Source organism: Saccopteryx bilineata, chromosome 1 (assembly GCF_036850765.1).
Source record: "Saccopteryx bilineata isolate mSacBil1 chromosome 1, mSacBil1_pri_phased_curated, whole genome shotgun sequence".
Lineage (NCBI taxonomy): Eukaryota > Metazoa > Chordata > Mammalia > Chiroptera > Emballonuridae > Saccopteryx > Saccopteryx bilineata.
The window spans coordinates 49,151,836-49,170,337 of NC_089490.1; the positions used below are offsets into that span (position 1 = coordinate 49,151,836).

The 18,502-nt window shown below is 38.2% G+C and overlaps 1 protein-coding gene across 6 annotated transcripts in view; it reads left to right on the plus strand.

Moving 5' to 3' along the window:
- MYO6 (myosin VI) overlaps positions 1-18,502 on the plus strand; it is a 185,358-nt gene that overhangs the window by 85,302 nt on the left and 81,554 nt on the right. For all 6 annotated transcript variants that reach the window (XM_066253755.1, XM_066253769.1, XM_066253778.1 and 3 more), the window contains exons 4-7: positions 7,987-8,060; positions 11,935-12,064; positions 15,200-15,305; positions 17,168-17,223. In XM_066253755.1, the coding sequence (XP_066109852.1) occupies positions 7,987-8,060; positions 11,935-12,064; positions 15,200-15,305; positions 17,168-17,223 (366 nt within the window). The remainder of the gene's footprint in view (positions 1-7,986; positions 8,061-11,934; positions 12,065-15,199; positions 15,306-17,167; positions 17,224-18,502) is intronic.

Sequence of the window (18,502 nt, forward strand, 5' to 3'; positions counted from 1 at the left end):
GGTATGCAACATAATCAAATGTCAAAATAATCTGGAGTTGTTTTCTCTGAACATATGTACCCTGATTTATCAATGTCACCCTATTAAAATTAATAATAATAAAAAATAAATGTGGGGGAAAAAAAGAGCAGGTCTGACCTTTGGTGGCACAGTGAATAACGTGTTGACCTGGAACACTGAGGTCACCAGTTCGAAACCCTGGGCTTGCCTGGTCAAGGCACATATGGGAGTTGATGCTTCCTGCTCCTCTTCCTCCTTCTCTCTCTCTCTCTTCTCTCTAAAATGAATGAAGTCTTAAAAACTTTTTTTAAAAAAGAGCAAGGAGTATATTTTGTCCTTGTTGATTTTCTTGGGAATTCACATTTGAGTAAGCCTGTGAAACCCTGTATGTGAATGGGCAGTGTGGAACAGAGTAATGGGAGAGTGGTGGACTCAAGGAGAGCCTGAGTTCAGATTCTGACTATACGAGGGAGAAGCTTTGTGCCTGTGAGCAATTTATGTCTCCTCTTTCAGCTTCTCATCTCTAAAATGGGAGTCGTGTATGTTGCAAGTCTGGAGGTGATATATTTAAAATTCTTAGCATAGTTCTTAATCTCTAATAGTCTCTTGATAAATGGTAGCTGTTATTATTAGGTGTAAGAGATTTAGAAGAAAATGTGAAGCTCCCTTCTTTTCCAAAATTGTTGGAGAATTTCTGTGATGGGGTAATATTTTTTTCTGAATAGCAATCATTAGAATAAAAAAAAAAAGAATGAGATTCTGCCACATCCAAAATGAAAGAATATTCTTTTCTGTTAAAAGTTGAAGCCCTGGCTGGTTGGCTCAGTGGTAGATTGTTGTCTTGGTTTGGATGTTGTCCCGGTGTAGATGTCCCAGGTTTGATTGCTGGTCAGGGCACACAGGAGAAGTGCCCATCTGCGTCTCCATCCTTCCCCCGCCCCCCATCTCCTGCAGCCATGGCTTGATTGGAGTGAGTTGGCCCTGGGCACCGAGGATGGCTCTGTGGCCTATGCCTCAGGTGCTAAGAAGAGCTCAGTTGCTGAGCAATGGAGCAACACCCCAGTAGGCAGAACATCACCCCTTAGTGGGCTTGTCTGGTGGGTCCTGGTCAGAGTGTATGTGGAAGTCTGTCTCTCTGCCTCACCTCCACTTACTGAATTAAAAAAAAAGGTTAATAGGGTATTCAGAACTAGGAATTCTTTTCATACATTAAAATAAGTGTTTTGTTTGCTTGTTTAAATAGCCACTTGTAGCTAAACAGAAATGGTTTTAAAATTTTAAAATTTATTTCTTAAACTAATATTTAAAAACATTCTCCCTCTGGTTATTTCATCTTGACGTTATACTTGTCCAGTTAATTTCCCCATTCTCAGTGTAAGCTTGCTGCATCCTTCAGGTGTCTTCAGGGTTGAGCCAGTGGGGCAGCAGTGCTAATGTGTGGATGGTAACTGTTCTCATAGGCCAGTTCTACTCGAATTCCCTTTTCTGAAACTGTATAATTAATGCAGCTTTGGTTGTAGAGTTTAAAACACAGGTTTTTCAGCTAAAGTGGCTCCATCACTTACTAGTTATTTTTTCTGAGGCTTGTCACTATACCACTGTCTTCTGCCAAATGCTGTGACATTGTTTTGTAGGGTTTCATGTGTGTATTTCTAGAATCTTTGCCTCTTCTTTGTATCATGGTGGTTAATGTTATGCTATGTGGAGGGTTTTATATATGAAGATTAATATGTTAATTTTGCCTTTTTACTTGATTGTTATGTATTGACAAAATCCTAGGAAAATAATTCAAGGATGGGAACTCAGTAATTAATAGCATTTTCTTCATGCTGATTTTGAAGCTACTATTACTTACATGGTATATAATATTCTTCATGAATTATCACCATTAGAATTTGAGAGTAAGGTCCTGACTAGTTGGCTCAGTGGTAGTGTGTCATCCCAGTATGTGGATATTCCAGGTTCAATTCTGGGTCAGGGCCCACAGAAGCGACCATCTGCTTCTCCACCCTTCCTCTCCCCTTCTCTATCTCTCTTTCACTCTTCTCCTCTCGCAGACATGATTCGATTGGTTCGAGCACATCGGCCCCAGGCACTGAGGATGGCGCCATGAATCCTCTGCCTCAGGTGGTAAAAATAGCTCAGTTGCAATTGTGGCCCTAGATGGGCAGAGCATAGGCCCCAGACGGGGGTTGCCAGGTGGATCCCAGCTGGGGCGCATGTGGGAGTCTGTCTCCTCTCCTTTTACTTGGAAAAGAAGAAGAAGAAAAAGCGGAAGAAGAAGAAAAAGAAGAAGATGAATAATAATAATAATAATTTGAGAGTAATAAAATGTAGATATAATATTGGGAGGAATCCCAAGTTGTCTTTTGCAGTTTTGGAACCACTGGTACACAATGTAACTACAGAATTGATTGACTTCTACCATTTTGAAGTTGCTTGTGGTTTCCCTTTTTCTTCCAGTGAATTAGAATTGTAATGACTAAGCAGGGTCTTAAATGTTTACATAACTCCTTTGTCAGGTTCCTAAACTTAATAATGAAGTCATACCCACTCTTCATTAGAAACTTTACCAGAGTGCTGCTTAGGGAGCTTATAAAGTGTTCTTTTATTATATGTCTTTTTTTTAAACTTTTTAAAATAAAAAAATATATTGATTCATTTTAGAAAGACAGAGGGAAGAGAGAGTGTGAAGTATTCATTTGTTCTTACACTTAGTTGTACATTCATGGGTCACTTCACATATGTACCCCGATTGGGGATTGAACCCACTACATACAACCTTGGTGTTTCTGCATGATGCTCTAACCAACTAAGCTAACTGGTCAGGGTCTTTTAAACATTTACTATGAGAATAGTTAAGTCTGAATAAGCAGGCGTAAAAGACAAACAGATTATATGAAGGATTGCACATAATTAGTCAAATCAAGTAGTCCTAAGGCTGGCTGCTAGCAGAGGAGAGGCCGAGGGAACGAGGGAATTAGGTGAAGCAGGAAGTTATTTGAGATCCTTGTGAACATTCTTAGGCCATACCTGTAGGGATGCGTAGGAAATTAAGACTTACCATTTCCCATTCTGGCAAAAATGAGCGACATAAGTGTATGTTCCTCTCTGTCTTTTCCTTTCCATGTTTCCATGATATGGAATAGCTGAGTAGTACGATCGATTTAAGAGGAAGCCCCTTCTGTCCATATTCATATTGTCACTGGAAGGCATTTCTCCAGTTAGAGATTTATTTAATTAGCAGATAACCTGAGAAGGTTGGTGGTGAGTGTGAAGGAGGTAAAGAAATGAGAGCGAGCAGTCACACGTCAGTCTAGGTTAACCGTCATATGACTAGCTTTTCCAGGAGAGCTTACTGTGGGATCAGGAATTCTTACTTAAAGGAAGCAGAGAATATCGAACAACCAGGTAGTTCAGAGGAAGGTGAGAGACCTGGGAGTGGTTCAACACCGCGCTTTGAATAAAAAAGGCAGTATGTAGGCCAGGCTCCTGGGATGGGGATGGAAGGAGAGCAGGAATATAGAAAGGTAGGTGACCAAAAATTGAAGGTACATTGTAAAGCCAGCGGCCAGGGCCACTATCAAAGCAGCCTCCTGGCCCATACAGGTTCGCATTGGATTCGGAAAGTCGGTAAAGAAACAACGGAGCCAAAAGCTGATGTGCCGACATCTTTAATTCTAGCTTGCACCTGGCGGGCAAGTAAAAATACACACTGGGCTCCAAAACCCACTCACATTCAGTGCTCACAAAGCCACTGACTTATCCGAGTTTCCTAGAACCAAAGGTTTCTAGCTCACCAGCCTTATTCTCCTCAGTTCCCCATCTCCTTCCTTATCCCAGATACAAACTCTGTACAAACTGGCATCTCACTCAGCACTCCACCATCTTGGCTGCTTCTCCTGACCTACTTCACGTGGCCTCCTTCTGCTCTCTTCTCTGCTCTCTCCTCTAATGATAATCTCAGGAACCAAGAGCCCAAACTCTGTTCTGCCCCCATTTTATATTGTAGCTTCACAACCTCTAATCCAATATACAAAATAGGGAAGTCTCTAATACAAAGTCAAGTCTCTGAGGCATGATTGGATTGTACCACCCCACATCAAAAAGGGTGGGAAAGGCTTAATCCCAAAACCAAGCCCCAGGCTACAACAATCCTGCCTGCCCCCAACACACATTAATATCACCTGGGCGACGGCCTCCTTGTGTCATCTTTAACAAAGTGAGCATAATACATTTTATCTGCCCAACATACATACACCTCTGCTGCCTACCTTCTTCAAATATTTTCTTAATTCAAAGGAAAACTGCCATTAAACCGGTTTAGAGGTTGAAAGGCCAGTAGCCATGGCCACCAACCCAGCCGCCTGGCCATGCAGGTTCACAGTGATTCAGACAGATGGTAATGAGACAACAGAGCCAAGAACTGATGGGCCATTCATTTAATCCTAGCTCGCACCTGGGGGGGGGGGGGCAAGAAATACACAGAGTGGGAAAACACTTTCCTCTCCATTCAGGGCTCCCAAAGCCACTGACTCATTCGAGTTTTCCTAGAATCAAAGGTTTCTAGCTCACCAGCCATATTCACCTCTGTTCCCCATCTCCTTCTTTCTGCACAAACTGCATAAACGGCTTCTTCAGCATCCCCCCATCTTGGCTGCCTCTCCTTGCAATGCTGATTTCAGGAACTGAGAGAGAGTAGGCCTCTGATCTGCCTCATTTTATAGTGCAGAAATCAAAACCTTTAATCCAATATACAAACAAGGAAGTCTCTGATACAAAGTCACTTATCTGAGGCATAATGGGATTCCTCATGAGAGTGCACCACCCTACATCATGCAACAGTCAAGGGTGTGGGGAAAAATTTAGTTTTGAAAAGATCTTAGTATTAAAAAGGCAGGAAAGGCTTAGTCTTAAAACTAAGCCTTAGGCTATAATGACTTTGCCAGCTTACAGCCTGTCTCCCACACCCAATGCAAACTATAAGCGAGCAAACATATATATCATATTTACAAACTTATTTGACCGACAGAGGGTCCACCCACTTCTTACTCTGCTTTGTTCTGCTATAAAATGGTACTAGAAATAGTCATGTAGGGGTAGTGAACAAACAATACAGTGTACAGATTATGTGTTGTGGAATTTGTACACCTCAGACCGGTGTAATTTTGTTAACCAGTGTCATCCCAGTGAATTTAATAAAAAGGATTAAAAAAATCCTTAAAAAAATCAGTGAGCTCTGTGTCTTTGGGAAGTGGGTTTGCTGCAGTATATGAATATAGAAGAATCTGGGCAGTCTTTGAGATAGGTATAGCAGGAGGCTCTTATTTGACAGAATTGGTTAGGTATTGAATTGTACGATAGGAATAATATAGTGTAGGCATACATACAACCTTGTTGGGGAATCAAGCAAATTAGCAAATGAATCAGACAGGGTGCTTCTCTGAAGAGATCTGATTTAGTAGCCAAAACCAGATATACAAAATTATAACCGCAATACTGGTAGCCTGTGGTAAAGACCATGAAGAAAGTACAGTGTGTCCGTAAAGTCATGATGCACTTTTGATTGGTCACAGGAAAGCAACAAAAGACAATAGAAATGTGAAATCTGCACCAAATTAAAGGAAAACTCTCCCAGTTTCATACCTATTCAGTGCAGTTCGATGTGGGCTCACGCACAGATTTTTTAGGGCTCCTTAGGTAGCTATCCCATATAGCCTCTACAGACTCATCACTGACTGATGGCCTACCAGAACGGTTTCTCCACCAAACTGCCGGTTTCCTTCAACTGCTTATTCCACCGAGTAATGTTATTCCTATGTGGTGGCGCTCCATTATAAAAGCGCTGATATTCATGTTGCACTTTGGTCACAGATTCGAATTTAGCGAGCCACAGAACACACTGAACTTTCCTCTGTACCGTCCACATCTCGACTGGCATGGCCGTGGGCTGCTCCACTCTATAAACAGTGTTGCATCATCATCTGCGCATGCACACATGCTGCCACATCATCCTACAGAAACTGGAAGGGTTTTCTTTGATTTGGTGCAGATTTCACATTTCTATCGTCTTTGTTGCTTTCCGGTGACGGGTCAAAAGTGCACCATCACTTTACGGACACACTGTACAAAGAAGGAAGTAATTCTGGTGGTGGTGGTAATGTTGAGAATGGGGAATACTATTTATGAGTTAATCTTTAAACTAATCTTAGAGGTTAGGTAGATTTTTGATACTTAGATATGTAGAAGTGAAGTCCAGTACATGAATGATATTTGGGTTTAATAAATAGTTTATTCTGCTTGTCAGTTAGACAATATTAAAGCAAGTTGTAGAAAATTATATGAAAAGGTAAGTTGGATGTAGCTTTAATATGAGCTTTGAATATCATACTTGAATATGGACTTTGGTAGATGGTGACCCACTAATGTTATTTTGAGAAGGAAAAAGATGAAATTAGGGTTCTGGTTTAGTTAGATTAGTGTGCTGAGCAGTCTGGGTTAGGGAGGAGAGAGACTGAGACAGTAGATAGTTAAGAGGGTGCTATGATTACAAAAGAGGTAATGTGACCTAAACTGGGATTGGGGTGGTGGAAATGCAGAGAAAGGGGAGACATTTCAGAGATTTAGATTATGCTAATTTTGAGAGCCTGCCACTGAGTCTGATACTTTGCTATCACATGATATAAAGAGTCAAATACTGGTTTACAGCAAGGAGGGAGAGAAAAGATGATCCTAAGTATTGCCTAAGGTTTGGTGTCCGGTGGTGCTAATCATAGAAACAAAGTGGTTGGAAAGAAGATTGGTTTTGTCTACTCGAGCATGTGGTGGGAATGTAGAAATGAAGCTCAGAGGATTGGAAGACTGGACAATAAGTATGTCAGACTGTGTGTGTGTGTACATATGTATTATATTCTAACATATTAGTAGAACAGACATCACAAAAACAAGATTTCTACCCTGATTCTAACATTAACTAGCTGCATTTCCTGGGTTAAGACATAAGCAATTTTTTGTGTGTGTGACAGAAACAGAGAGAGACCGAGAGAAAGACAAATAGGAACAGATAGACAGGAAGGGAGAGAGATGAGAAGCATCAATTCTTCATTGTGGCACCTTAGTTGTTCATTGATTGCTTTTTCATAAGTGCCTTGACGGGGGCGGGAGTGGGGCTCCAGCAGAGTGACTGAACCCTTGCTCAAGCTAGCGACCATGGAGTCATGTCTGTGATCCCACACTCAAGCCAGCGATCCTGCGCTCAAGCTGGATGAGCCCACGTTCAAGCCAGTGGCGTTGGGCTTCAAACCTGGCTCCTCTGCGTCCTAGTCCAACACTCTATCCTCTGTGCCACCGCCTGGTCAAGCAAGACATATACATATTTTTGATCTGGGGTTGGAAATTCAAGTTTGTAGAGGGCTGACATAGATTATATCCAGATTTTCAATTGTAAGAGGAGTCAACAGCCCTAACCCCAAGTTCTTCAAGGGTCAAGTGTATTATTTCCAGAACTTTTCATCATACCAGTTGTGAGGCACTGGTTGAATGATCTAATGGTCCTTTTCCATTCTAAAATTATATCTTGCATTTTATTTTCTATAAAACTTAAAGTATTAGATTACGTTAGTGTCATCGCTTTGTTGTTTCAAAAGTGTATTAAAACCAGTGCTATCTAAAGTCATATTTCCTTTCCACCTGAATTGTACTTGGCTTTTTAACCAGCCTTCATTAATGTGTACTCACTTGGTACTCATTAGATGTACTCACTTTATTGGAAATTCATTGTGTAAGTATCACTGTAACATATGTAAACTGGATATATCTGAAATTGGCCCCTTTTTTTAAATTGAGTTTACATGTACCAGGGTTTGAAAAAGATGGAATTAAATCCAACAAGTGAATTTAGCTTGGATTATAGTGATTTAGATAGTATTATTTTACTTTACTTTTTTTTCTTCAAATATCTAATGATCTTCATATTCTATTTTTCAGGTTCACTGATGTATTTAAATGAAGCCACACTTCTCCATAATATCAAAGTTCGATACAGTAAAGATAGAATTTATGTAAGTACTTTACCTATGATTCAAGTTTTGTTGGGATAATTATTTCAAGCTTGACATTTACTAACACAAAATTATATTTGCTATGTAAGCTCCATGAGGGTTAGGAGTTTTTTCTAACTTACTACTATTCTTAACTCCAGGGCTTAGAACATGTATGTCCATAGTAGGCACTTAGAAGATATTTGTGGAATAAAATAATTCAGAGCATCATCTAGAATCTTTTAGACTTAAAAGTGTTCAATTTTTTATCTTAAAAAACATTATTGCCCTGGCTGGTTGGCTCAGTGGTAGAGCATCAGCCTGGCGTGCAGAAGTCCTGGGTTCGATTCCCGGCCAGGGCACACAGGAAAAGCGCCCATCTGCTTCTCCACCCCTCCCCCTTTCCTTCCTCTCTGTCTCTCTCTTCCCCTCCCGCAGCCAAGGCTCCATTGGAGCAAAGATGGCCCGGGTGCTGGGGATGGCTCCTTGGCCTCTGCCCCAGGCACTAGAGTGGCTCTGGTCGCAACAGAGCAACGCCCTGGAGGGGCAGAGCATCGCCCCCTGGTGGGCGTGCCGGGTGGATCCCGGTCGTGCGCATGCGGGAGTCTGTCTGACTATCTCTCCCCATTTCCAGCTTCAGAAAAATACAAAAAAAAAATACCAAAAAACCCCACATTATTTTGGGTTTTGATTTTTTGTGGGGGAATATATGTCAAGCTGTTTAATTAACTTTACACATTGTTTAGCAAAGAATTTAAGGCAACATATACTGTAAGAAGTATATGTTGAAATTGAAAACCGGAATGACAAAAAATGTAAATTACAATAAAGGCAGTACCTGAGGAAATAATCAGTTACTTCCTAAATAGATGCCTTACCTTAAAAATCCAGAATATTAAAAAATAAAAGAGAATGCTTTTAATGTAAATAGATTTGCACCAAATCATTCAGATGGATAATTACTAATATGTTTTAATTATAATTACTCATTGGGCACATTAGGGGTTTTATTTTAATATGACCTAGTTATAGATTCCTTTGTTGGCAGGAGAAAAATGACCCACTGTAGTTCTCCTGTTATAAAGATGGTACTCTTCATTATTTTTGAACGAAGAAAACACATGGCTCTTGACACCTCCTAGATCAAATGACAGTCTTAATCTTTTATAACACTATCAGTTTGCCTAATTGTACTTAGTTAATTCTGACTAAATTACCTTTAGTCTTTGCCATCTGTCCAAGTAGTGACAGCTGGGAAATAGAAATAATCTAGTCTTTTCCAAAAGAGTTTATTTGCCATCTATCGGTATACATAGCACAGTTTTAAGTCTTTACTTTCCTCCTTTATTTTTTAAAAAAAGCAGCTAACTAAAGAGTATACTTAGGTTTATTTATGGCTATTCCTCATTAGAGATATATTCAGAAGCAAAACTCAATTAGCAGACTGCTATTGGGCATCTGATGTGTGCTAAATGTTGTTTTAGATACCATAATAATACAAACTTCTAAAATTTGTTTGTTAAAGCAATTTAACTTGTAATAAGCCCATAAAAATTGACTGGATATAACCAGGAAATATCATCTTTCAAGTAGAATTGGTCATTATTTTTTATTACTTGTTGTCTTCTATTACTTGGTGATGGTGGAGCAATCTTACTTATTTGAAAAAGTTTTGATTGAAATTCTTTTCTTGATGTTAGTATATTTTTTACTACCTTTACAGAATCATCATACTTTTTAAAAATTGAGATACTTTGTTTTTATTTGGGATGTTTATACAAAAGCTTAATACCTACTGGATTCTTTTTTTTTTTTATTGATTTAATTTATTGTGTTTACATAGATTCTAGTGTCCCCCTGAATGCATCCCCACCCCTGTGTTCCCCTCGACATCTCCTTTGCCCCCCCCATTCTAATTGGTCTTCTAATGCTTCCTGATTGCAGTAGTACTATATGTGCTGACTGTGGCCATTAATAACTAGGTTTACATGTAGTATTAATTGTATTTTAAAAATTAGTTGTCTTTTTTTTTAACATTGAGTTTAGTTACTCACAAGTCTTTGCTAAATTGCATGGTTGATAAATAAAAAAATTATCTGTTTGTGAAATTTTAAGATTTAGTTTCTCATGTATAATGTCTACACTACTCTGGAGAATTTTAGGCTTATTACTAGTTTTTTTGCCCTCTTTTTCTAAGGTATATATGCAGTTGGGCAAATGCCCTATGTTGGAGAGTGGCTGTTTGGCAGCATCAGCTTCCTGTCTGGAGGAACAGTATTTTCAGTTAACTGAAGCCGAGATTAGATTGGCTTGTTTTTTTCCAAGTCAGTTATGCCTTTTAGTTATAAAGTCATTAAAAATTGGCAATATAGAAATAAATATAGTTATTACTATAAAATTTGAAGAGAAGGAAGCAATTTGGAATAAGTTTAAATTAGATATATTTATATTTTCCATTAACCAGAAATGTCACTATTTTCCCTTAGACTTTAGTATAACAATAGCTAACTCACTTTAACATTTATTTTTCTTTAAAACTTTTTAAAAATTTATTGATTTTGACAGAGAGAGAGAGAGAGGAACATTACTGTATGTGCCCTGACCGGGGATCAAATCGGCAACCTCTGTGCTTTGGGACAATAGTGCTCTAACCAACTGAACTATCAGCCAGGCCCACTTTAACATTTTCATTGGTTATTAAGATTTCTGTTATTTTCCTTTTGTCTCCCACAGAAATACTATTATCTGGAATTTCTTATTTTTTACCCCACTCCAGGAAACATCTTTAGGAGCATTCACTGAATTTTAGATTAGTAGTCTAAGAGTTCAGGACTTCCACAGCATTTTTCTTCCACAAATAGAAGTAGAAAAGAGAAAAATATGGTTCTGTGTGTCCTAGTGTGACCAGTAAACCACAACTAATTGCTAAACCACATCTCTCTTTCTACCCGCAGGAATTTTATAAATCCTATTGGTACATTTTTTTGGTCTTTTAAAGCCACAGTTAAATTCCAAGTTTAAAAGCAAGGTTCAGTTGTTCATTAAACATTTAGTTCGTCAATATTCTAGGTAATGGTTAGCATATGTTGTTTTGCAAAATCTGGGACCAAATGCTCACCACAGAGCTAAATTAATTCTTGTTATTCTGGCATGGGAATAGTCCTGGATGATCCTATGAGCTATATTAAAGTCTTCAGTAATAGGATGAATGAAATAGTGTAGGTGAGGAATATAAATGATCAGAATTCGGGCTGTAGGAATAGAATGGGAGAGTAGATTTCATGAGTAGAAGGCTGAGTGAGCTGGAGGTGTGGAGACCTAACTCTGTGATAACTTGGTCGTGATACAGTGAACTTGGAGAGCACAGGGGAGGAGACATTGTTTTCTATGAGGCAAAAGGAAGTCAAAAGAAATAATCTTGATTTTGGATGTACTGAGTTTGAGATAACAATGAAATAAGAAGCTGTATTCGTTGAGAGTTAGAAAAATATGGGTGCTGTATAGATCAGGGAATGTTTAGGGGTAGAAATGCTGATTTGGGGATCCTAGTTATATAGAGAATTGAAGGCATTTGTTTGCTAAATTTTCATTCTCCTATGAGCCTTGTTTAGTTGCTGATCTTTTTCAAATATTTTATTTATTGGTTTTACAGAGAGAGCAGAGGGAGGGATGGGGAGCAAGAAGTGTCAACTCATAGTGGCTTCACTTTAGTTGTTTACTGATTGATTGCTTGTTATATGTGCCGTGACCAGGCAAGCTCAGGGATTCAAACCAGCGACCCCAGCCCTCCAGGTTGACACTGTATCCACTGAGAACCATAGGCCAGGCAAGCCTTGTTTAGTTTTAAATGAAAATAGTAATTGTAAAACTTTACATTTATGTTTTTCCTATTTAGACATATGTCGCCAACATTCTGATTGCCGTGAACCCATATTTTGACATACCTAAAATATATTCTTCAGAAACAATAAAGTCATATCAAGGAAAATCTCTTGGGACAATGCCACCTCATGTCTTTGCAATTGGTAAGTAATTTCATTGCATCATAATTTTTAATTTTTCTTACTGCATACAAATTTACTCAGGTTTTTTTTAATAAGTTAATAGAAAATACCATGAATTTAATTTTTTTTTTTTTTTTTTTTTGTGAGAGAGAGAGAGAGAAAGACATGGACAGGCAAACAGAAAAGGGGAGAGATGAGAAGCACCAGCTTGTTGTTGTTGCACTTTAGTAGTAGTTCATTGACTGCTTTCTCATATGTGCCTTGACTGGAGGATTCCAGCTGAGGCAGTGACCCCTTGCTCAAGCCAGCGACCTTGGGCTCAAGACAGTGACCTTGGGCTTCAAGACAGTGACCTTTGGGCTCAAGCCAGTAACCCCATAATGAAGCTGGATGAGCCTGTGTTCCACCTGGCGACCTTGGGGTTTTGAACAGCGTCCCAGGCTGATGCTCTATCTACTATGCCACCACCTGGTTTGGCTGAATATGTATAAGGTATTTTAGAGAGCTTCTGTGCGTTTTGGATGTATCATCATTGTTAGGAGCATGTATTTTACACAGGGTAGGGAAGAATACTTTTACAGCCAAATTATGGGACAGTTGTATATCAGTATCTTTGTTAAATGTCTGTGTCCTCTTAAGTGTGTTCACTCACTTGAAAGTAGGACATAATAAAAGCTGACCTCATGGTTCTTTTTGACTCTTCAACAGAATCATCTCCAGCTTAAAAGTGTCCTCCTTTACACATTGGAGGCCCAGGCCTTTTGCTGTTCCAGGTCATCACTTGTGAGCGTGTTACTCGGGTTGGATATGAGCTGTAAGAGCAGATGTCTTCCAGGCCTTATTTTGCATTAGGGCTTTATAAACTTAAAGGGCTGAAAATGGTATATACTTCATATTTCTGGAGATTCTGTGTGGGAAGACAGCAGTATCTGTCTTTCCTTTCTTAGGGCGCTCTCTTAGCTTAAAGCACTGCAGCTCTGAGGAACAGACAGATGGAATTAATTACTTGACACTCCCTTCTCCCCATACCATAGCTGGTAACTGCAAGCACAGAGATGTTAGCTAACCCTTTGGATCCAGACATACCCTGCAGTTAAATGATGACGTGTTTTGGTTCTGATTCTTACTGCAGCTGTTTCTCTTTGGGCTTTCACTTCATGCCTGTGTTTTGGCCTTGTGAACTTCCGGATTTGGCTGGCTTGTGTGCTGTGTACTATGGGGCAGACTGAATATGTCAACCAATTTCAGTGCAAGGGAAGATTGACTTTTGATTCTAAAATGCTCTAATGGGTAATGATGTGTTTTCAATCAGCTACCAAAATGGTACAAAATCTTTATAACCTGAATGTGAGCAAGCTCATCACTGGAGAGAAGTTACGTGTCTAAAATGTAAATAAACTGGTTTTTATTTTTGGCTACTTTTTTTTTTTTCTCCTTTTTCTGAAGCTGGAAATGGGGAGAGACAGTCAGACAGACTCCCGCATGCTCCCGACCGGGATCCACCCGACACGCCCACCAGGGGCAACAGCTCTGCCCACCAGGGGGCGATGCTCTACCCCTCCAGGGCGTCACTCTGCCTCGACCAGAGCCACTCCAGCACCTGGGGCAGAGGCCAAGGAGCCATCCCCAGCGCCCGGGCCATCTCTGCTCCAATAGAGCCTCGGCTGTGGGAGGGGAAGAGAGAGACAGAGAGGAAGGAGGGGTGGGGGCTGGAGAAGCAAATGGGCGCTTCTCCTATGTGCCCTGGCCGGGAATCGAACCCGGGTCCCCCGCACGCCAGGCCGACACTCTACCGCTGAGCCAACCGGCCAGGGCTATTTTTGGCTACTTTTTACTGATAAAATAGTATTTTACAATGCTTCCACAAAAGTAGGTGGAACAGATTGCTTAGAAGTTGGTCAAAAGGATGCGTATTCTCTTCCATGTAGTTTCATTTGGTCCTTAGAATAAAAGCTATTTCTTTAAAAAAAGATAAAAGGCATTTGTAAAGCCCTTTTCATTGGTAAGGGTAGCACTTGTCTGAGCGCAGAAATAGTTGTCTTATAGGACTAAATTGGTTAGGACCTAATTTTGAATTAAAATTGTTTTAATTTGAGATCATTTTAACAAAATTAAATCATGTTCAACTTGTCTGCATAGTCTTAAATTTTAAGACATTTTATAGCATAAATTGTTGGAGTATAATGAAGATTGTTAAAAAATATATGTATAGCCTGACCAGGCGGTGGCGCAGTGGATAGAGCGTCAGACTGGGATGCGGAAGGACCCAGGTTCAAGACCCCAGGATAGCCAGCTTGAGCACGGGTTCATCTGGTTTGAGCAAAAAGCTCACTAGCATGGACCTAAGGTCACTGGCTCGAGTGAGGGGTTACTCAGTCTGCTGAAGCCCGTCGGTCATGGCACATATGAGAAAGCAATCAATGAACAACTAAGGTGTCGCAACAAAACTGATGATTGATGCTTCTCATCTCTCTCCGTTCCTGTCTGTCTGTCCCTATCTATCCCTCTCTCTGACTCACTCTCTGTCCCTGTAAAAAAAAAAAAAAAATTAAAAAAAATATATATGTATATAAAAATATATGTATATAAACAATTAAAAATCTGAACAAATTAAAGCAGTTAGTTTTGCCTATTCTTGAAATGTTGATATAATTCTACAAGATGTTTAAACTTAATATTGGTATTACATAAGAAAACATGGATTTATTTTGTAATTATTTTACAATTATGTGTTATTTTCCCCAGAAGAATGTTTTTTTTTTTAGAGTTCTTAATTGATAGCTTATTACTTCTTGCTTTTTGCTAAGGACTTCATTAGAGTTATTCATAGTGAGCATTTTTATTTTTTAATCTCTGCTGATCTTCTCTGGATCTGGAAAGAACTAAGCCACAGCTCATAATATGGAGACATATTAGTATAAACATAAGTGTTTTCTATTTGGTTTTCATATTACGTAGCTGTCAGGATAATAAGCCAGACCATTTAAAGTACATGCTTTAGAGATGTTTTGAATACTTTCAAATAATTTTATTTAAAAATTTTATCAACTATAAACACACATTTATAATTTTTTTAGGAGCAAGTTATTTTTGATAGGAAATGAATTTTCTATTATTTAGTGGTAAATTATCATTAATGTGTTATTTCGACCCTAGCTGATAAGGCTTTTCGAGACATGAAGGTGCTCAAGATGAGTCAGTCTATCATTGTATCTGGAGAATCAGGAGCTGGCAAAACGGAAAATACAAAGTTTGTCCTAAGGTGAGGAACATTTAGCTAACCTGGAATAATTTGAACAGGTTGATTTTTCTTTTGTGTGTGTGTGGTAAAAATATATAACCAAAAAAAAAAATATATATATATATATATATAACAAAATTTACCATTTTAACCATTTCTAAGTGTACAGTTCAGTAGTGTTCAGTATATTCACATTATTTTTCACCCAGTCTCCAGAACTCTTTATCTTGCAACACTGAATCTCTATACTCATTACACAATTCCCCAGATTCCTCTACCTCGGCCCTTGGCAAACACACTGCTATTTTCTGCCGCTATGATTTTGACTACTCTAGATACCTCTCATATAAGTGAATCATATAGTGTCTGTCTTTCTGTGACTGGCGTATTCCAGTTAGTGTAATGTCCTCAAGGTTCATTTATCTTGTAGCACAGTTCAGAATTTCCTTCCTTAGTAAGGCTGAATAATATTCCATTGTCTGTATCTGTCACAGTTTGTTTATCCAGTCGTTTGTCAGTGGGCACTTGGATTGCTTCCACCTCTTGGCCATTGTGAATAGTGCTACTATGAATATGTTATGAACAAAGATACAAATACCTCTTTGAGATTAATTTGTACAGGTTGACTTTGAATTCTTTTTCATGCTGTACGACATAGTGTAAAATGGTGGGTTCTATCCCTTTTTAAAAAAGACAACTTATGTGGAACCTAGGCTGTAGATTGAAAACTATTTCTGATGTTATTCTCTTGAGGATACTGGAAGAGATCAGCGCTGGTTAGGCAAAGGGAAATTGATGAATATTCTTTCAAAATCCAATCTTTACATTTTGTTCTCAATATTCCCCTCCATTAGTATGGTTCAAACCCTTTTTTTGTTAAGTTCATGACGATTTGCCTTATTTCTGTCTTGCCACAGCACTTCTTCCAGTGTATCTTCTTTGCTGCCATCAAGTTAAACTAAAAAAATTAAATTCTGTACTTTGTTTAAAAGCATAACATTTTAAGTACAGAAGGAACAGTAGTGCTCATTATAGTTTAATTCTTTCAACATGCATACTCAGGGATGTTAAATCTAGTGTTGAAGCTACAGCTAGGTCCAGGGAGTGCACTCTGAATTCTCACTAGTGTTTTCACTGTATTATATAGTTCTTAGTTGATGGCTACATGGTGGGTCCCTTTTTCAAATCTTGCCATTTTTTAATGCAAATATATGTGCTTTTTAGAGTTATTTGTATAAATCCAATCTAAGTTTGTTATTGCCTAGTATGTATATACATTTCTGGTTAAATGAATGCTTCTTAATACTCTTGGAATTCTAAGTGGTTCAATTTCTTTCTTTCCTGTATATAATAGTCATATAGTGACTCTGTGGTTAATATAGACTTTTGAAAATGAACAAGTAGTTAGGAAAGTGAAAACTGTAAATTGAGGTTACTCTGTATTGAAATGTGCCAGGCATGTAGTTCTGTCATATTTTATCTCGCCTGTGAACTTCTTGTTCAGTGGCAGAGTACTGTATTTTTTAGCCATAAAGACTGAATTAATAGGCTATCATAAAAGACTTTTGGAATCTCATGCAGAAGTGAATATTCTTCTATGAAATGTGTGGCATATTTAAAAACAGAGAGTTGGTTGAAGTCAGAATATTTCCCAAAACAGTTTAAAAAATAGTGCTGAGTTTAGATGTTAAAGACAATTCAAATAGACTTTTAAATGTTTAAATAGCTATAATAGTTATATTTAAATAAAAATTTATAATTTAAAAAAAACAGTTACAACGATGGTCCAGGAGTAAATTTTACATGTATTAAAAATATATATTAAAATTGTAATGTGTGTAATATTATTGTCATCTTAATTTGAATATTCTATTTTTAAACAGATATCTGACTGAATCCTATGGAACAGGCCAAGATATTGATGATAGAATTGTTGAAGGTATTGTTAATTTTAAAAATTCTTATTTTACATTGTTAGGTATGTAATAGAATTCTCTGAGTTATCTGGAATATTCTCTCAGAGATCCAGAAGACTCTCCCTTTTACAAATCTTTGCTCAGATATCATGCTCTCATTTACTTAATGCCTATTTTCAACCCCCACCCCTCCCATGTAAATGCTAAAAAGGCAGGAATTTTTATTTATTCAAAACCTCTGGAATAGTGCCTGACACATAGCACATGTTCCATAAATATCTATCGGATGAATGAAAGAAACATAGGAAGCATCTGTTGGATGAATGAAAGGAATACAGGAAGCTCTTTGGCCTCCTGTTTTTCCCTTTTTTTTTTTTTTTTGTTTTGTTTTGTTTTGTAAAAAAGGAGAAAGCAAGGGCAGTATTTGAAATTGAGTTACTTTTTTGGGAAAATCATTTTAACGGAAGAGTACAATTGGAAGGCAAGAATCTGTAAATTGATTTCCTGAAGCCCCTAATGCTTACATATCCTTAGAAAATCTTGTACCTCAGTACGGAGACTATGGGTCTAGGCCAGTGGTTCTCAAACTTTTTGAAGTCGGGGCGCATTTAAAATCTTACAAATAATTGTAGGTACACTATATACAAATTTCTGAGAAATATGTTATAATAATTAGGTCACATATTAAAGAAAAATATATAAAGTCCCTTTTATGGACAACTGATACTTGACAGAGGAGGTAAGAGCATACATTGGAGTAAAGACAGCCTCTTCAACAAACGGTGTTGGGAAAATTGGACAGCTACCTGCAAAAAAATGAAACTAGACCACCAACTTACACCATTCACAAAAATAAACTAAAAATGGATAAAAGACTTAAATGTAAGCCGTAAAACCATAAGCATCTTAGAAGAAAACATAGGCAGTAAGCTCCCTGACATCTCTCGCAGCAATATATTTGCTGATTTATCTCCACAGGCAAGTGAAATAAAAGACAGGATAAACAAATGGGACTATATCAAACTAAAAAGCTTTTGCACAGCTAAAGACAATAAGAACAGAATAAAAAGATAAACTACACAATGGGAGAATATATTTGGCAATACATCTGATAAGGGGTTAATAACTAAAATTTATAAAGAACTTGTAAAACTCAATACCAGGAAGACAAACAATCCAATCAAAAAAATGGGCAAAAGAAATGCATAGACGCTTCTCCAAAGAGGACATACAGATGGCCAATAGGCATATGAAAAAATGCTTAACATCACTAATCATTAGAGAAATGCAAATTAAAGCCAC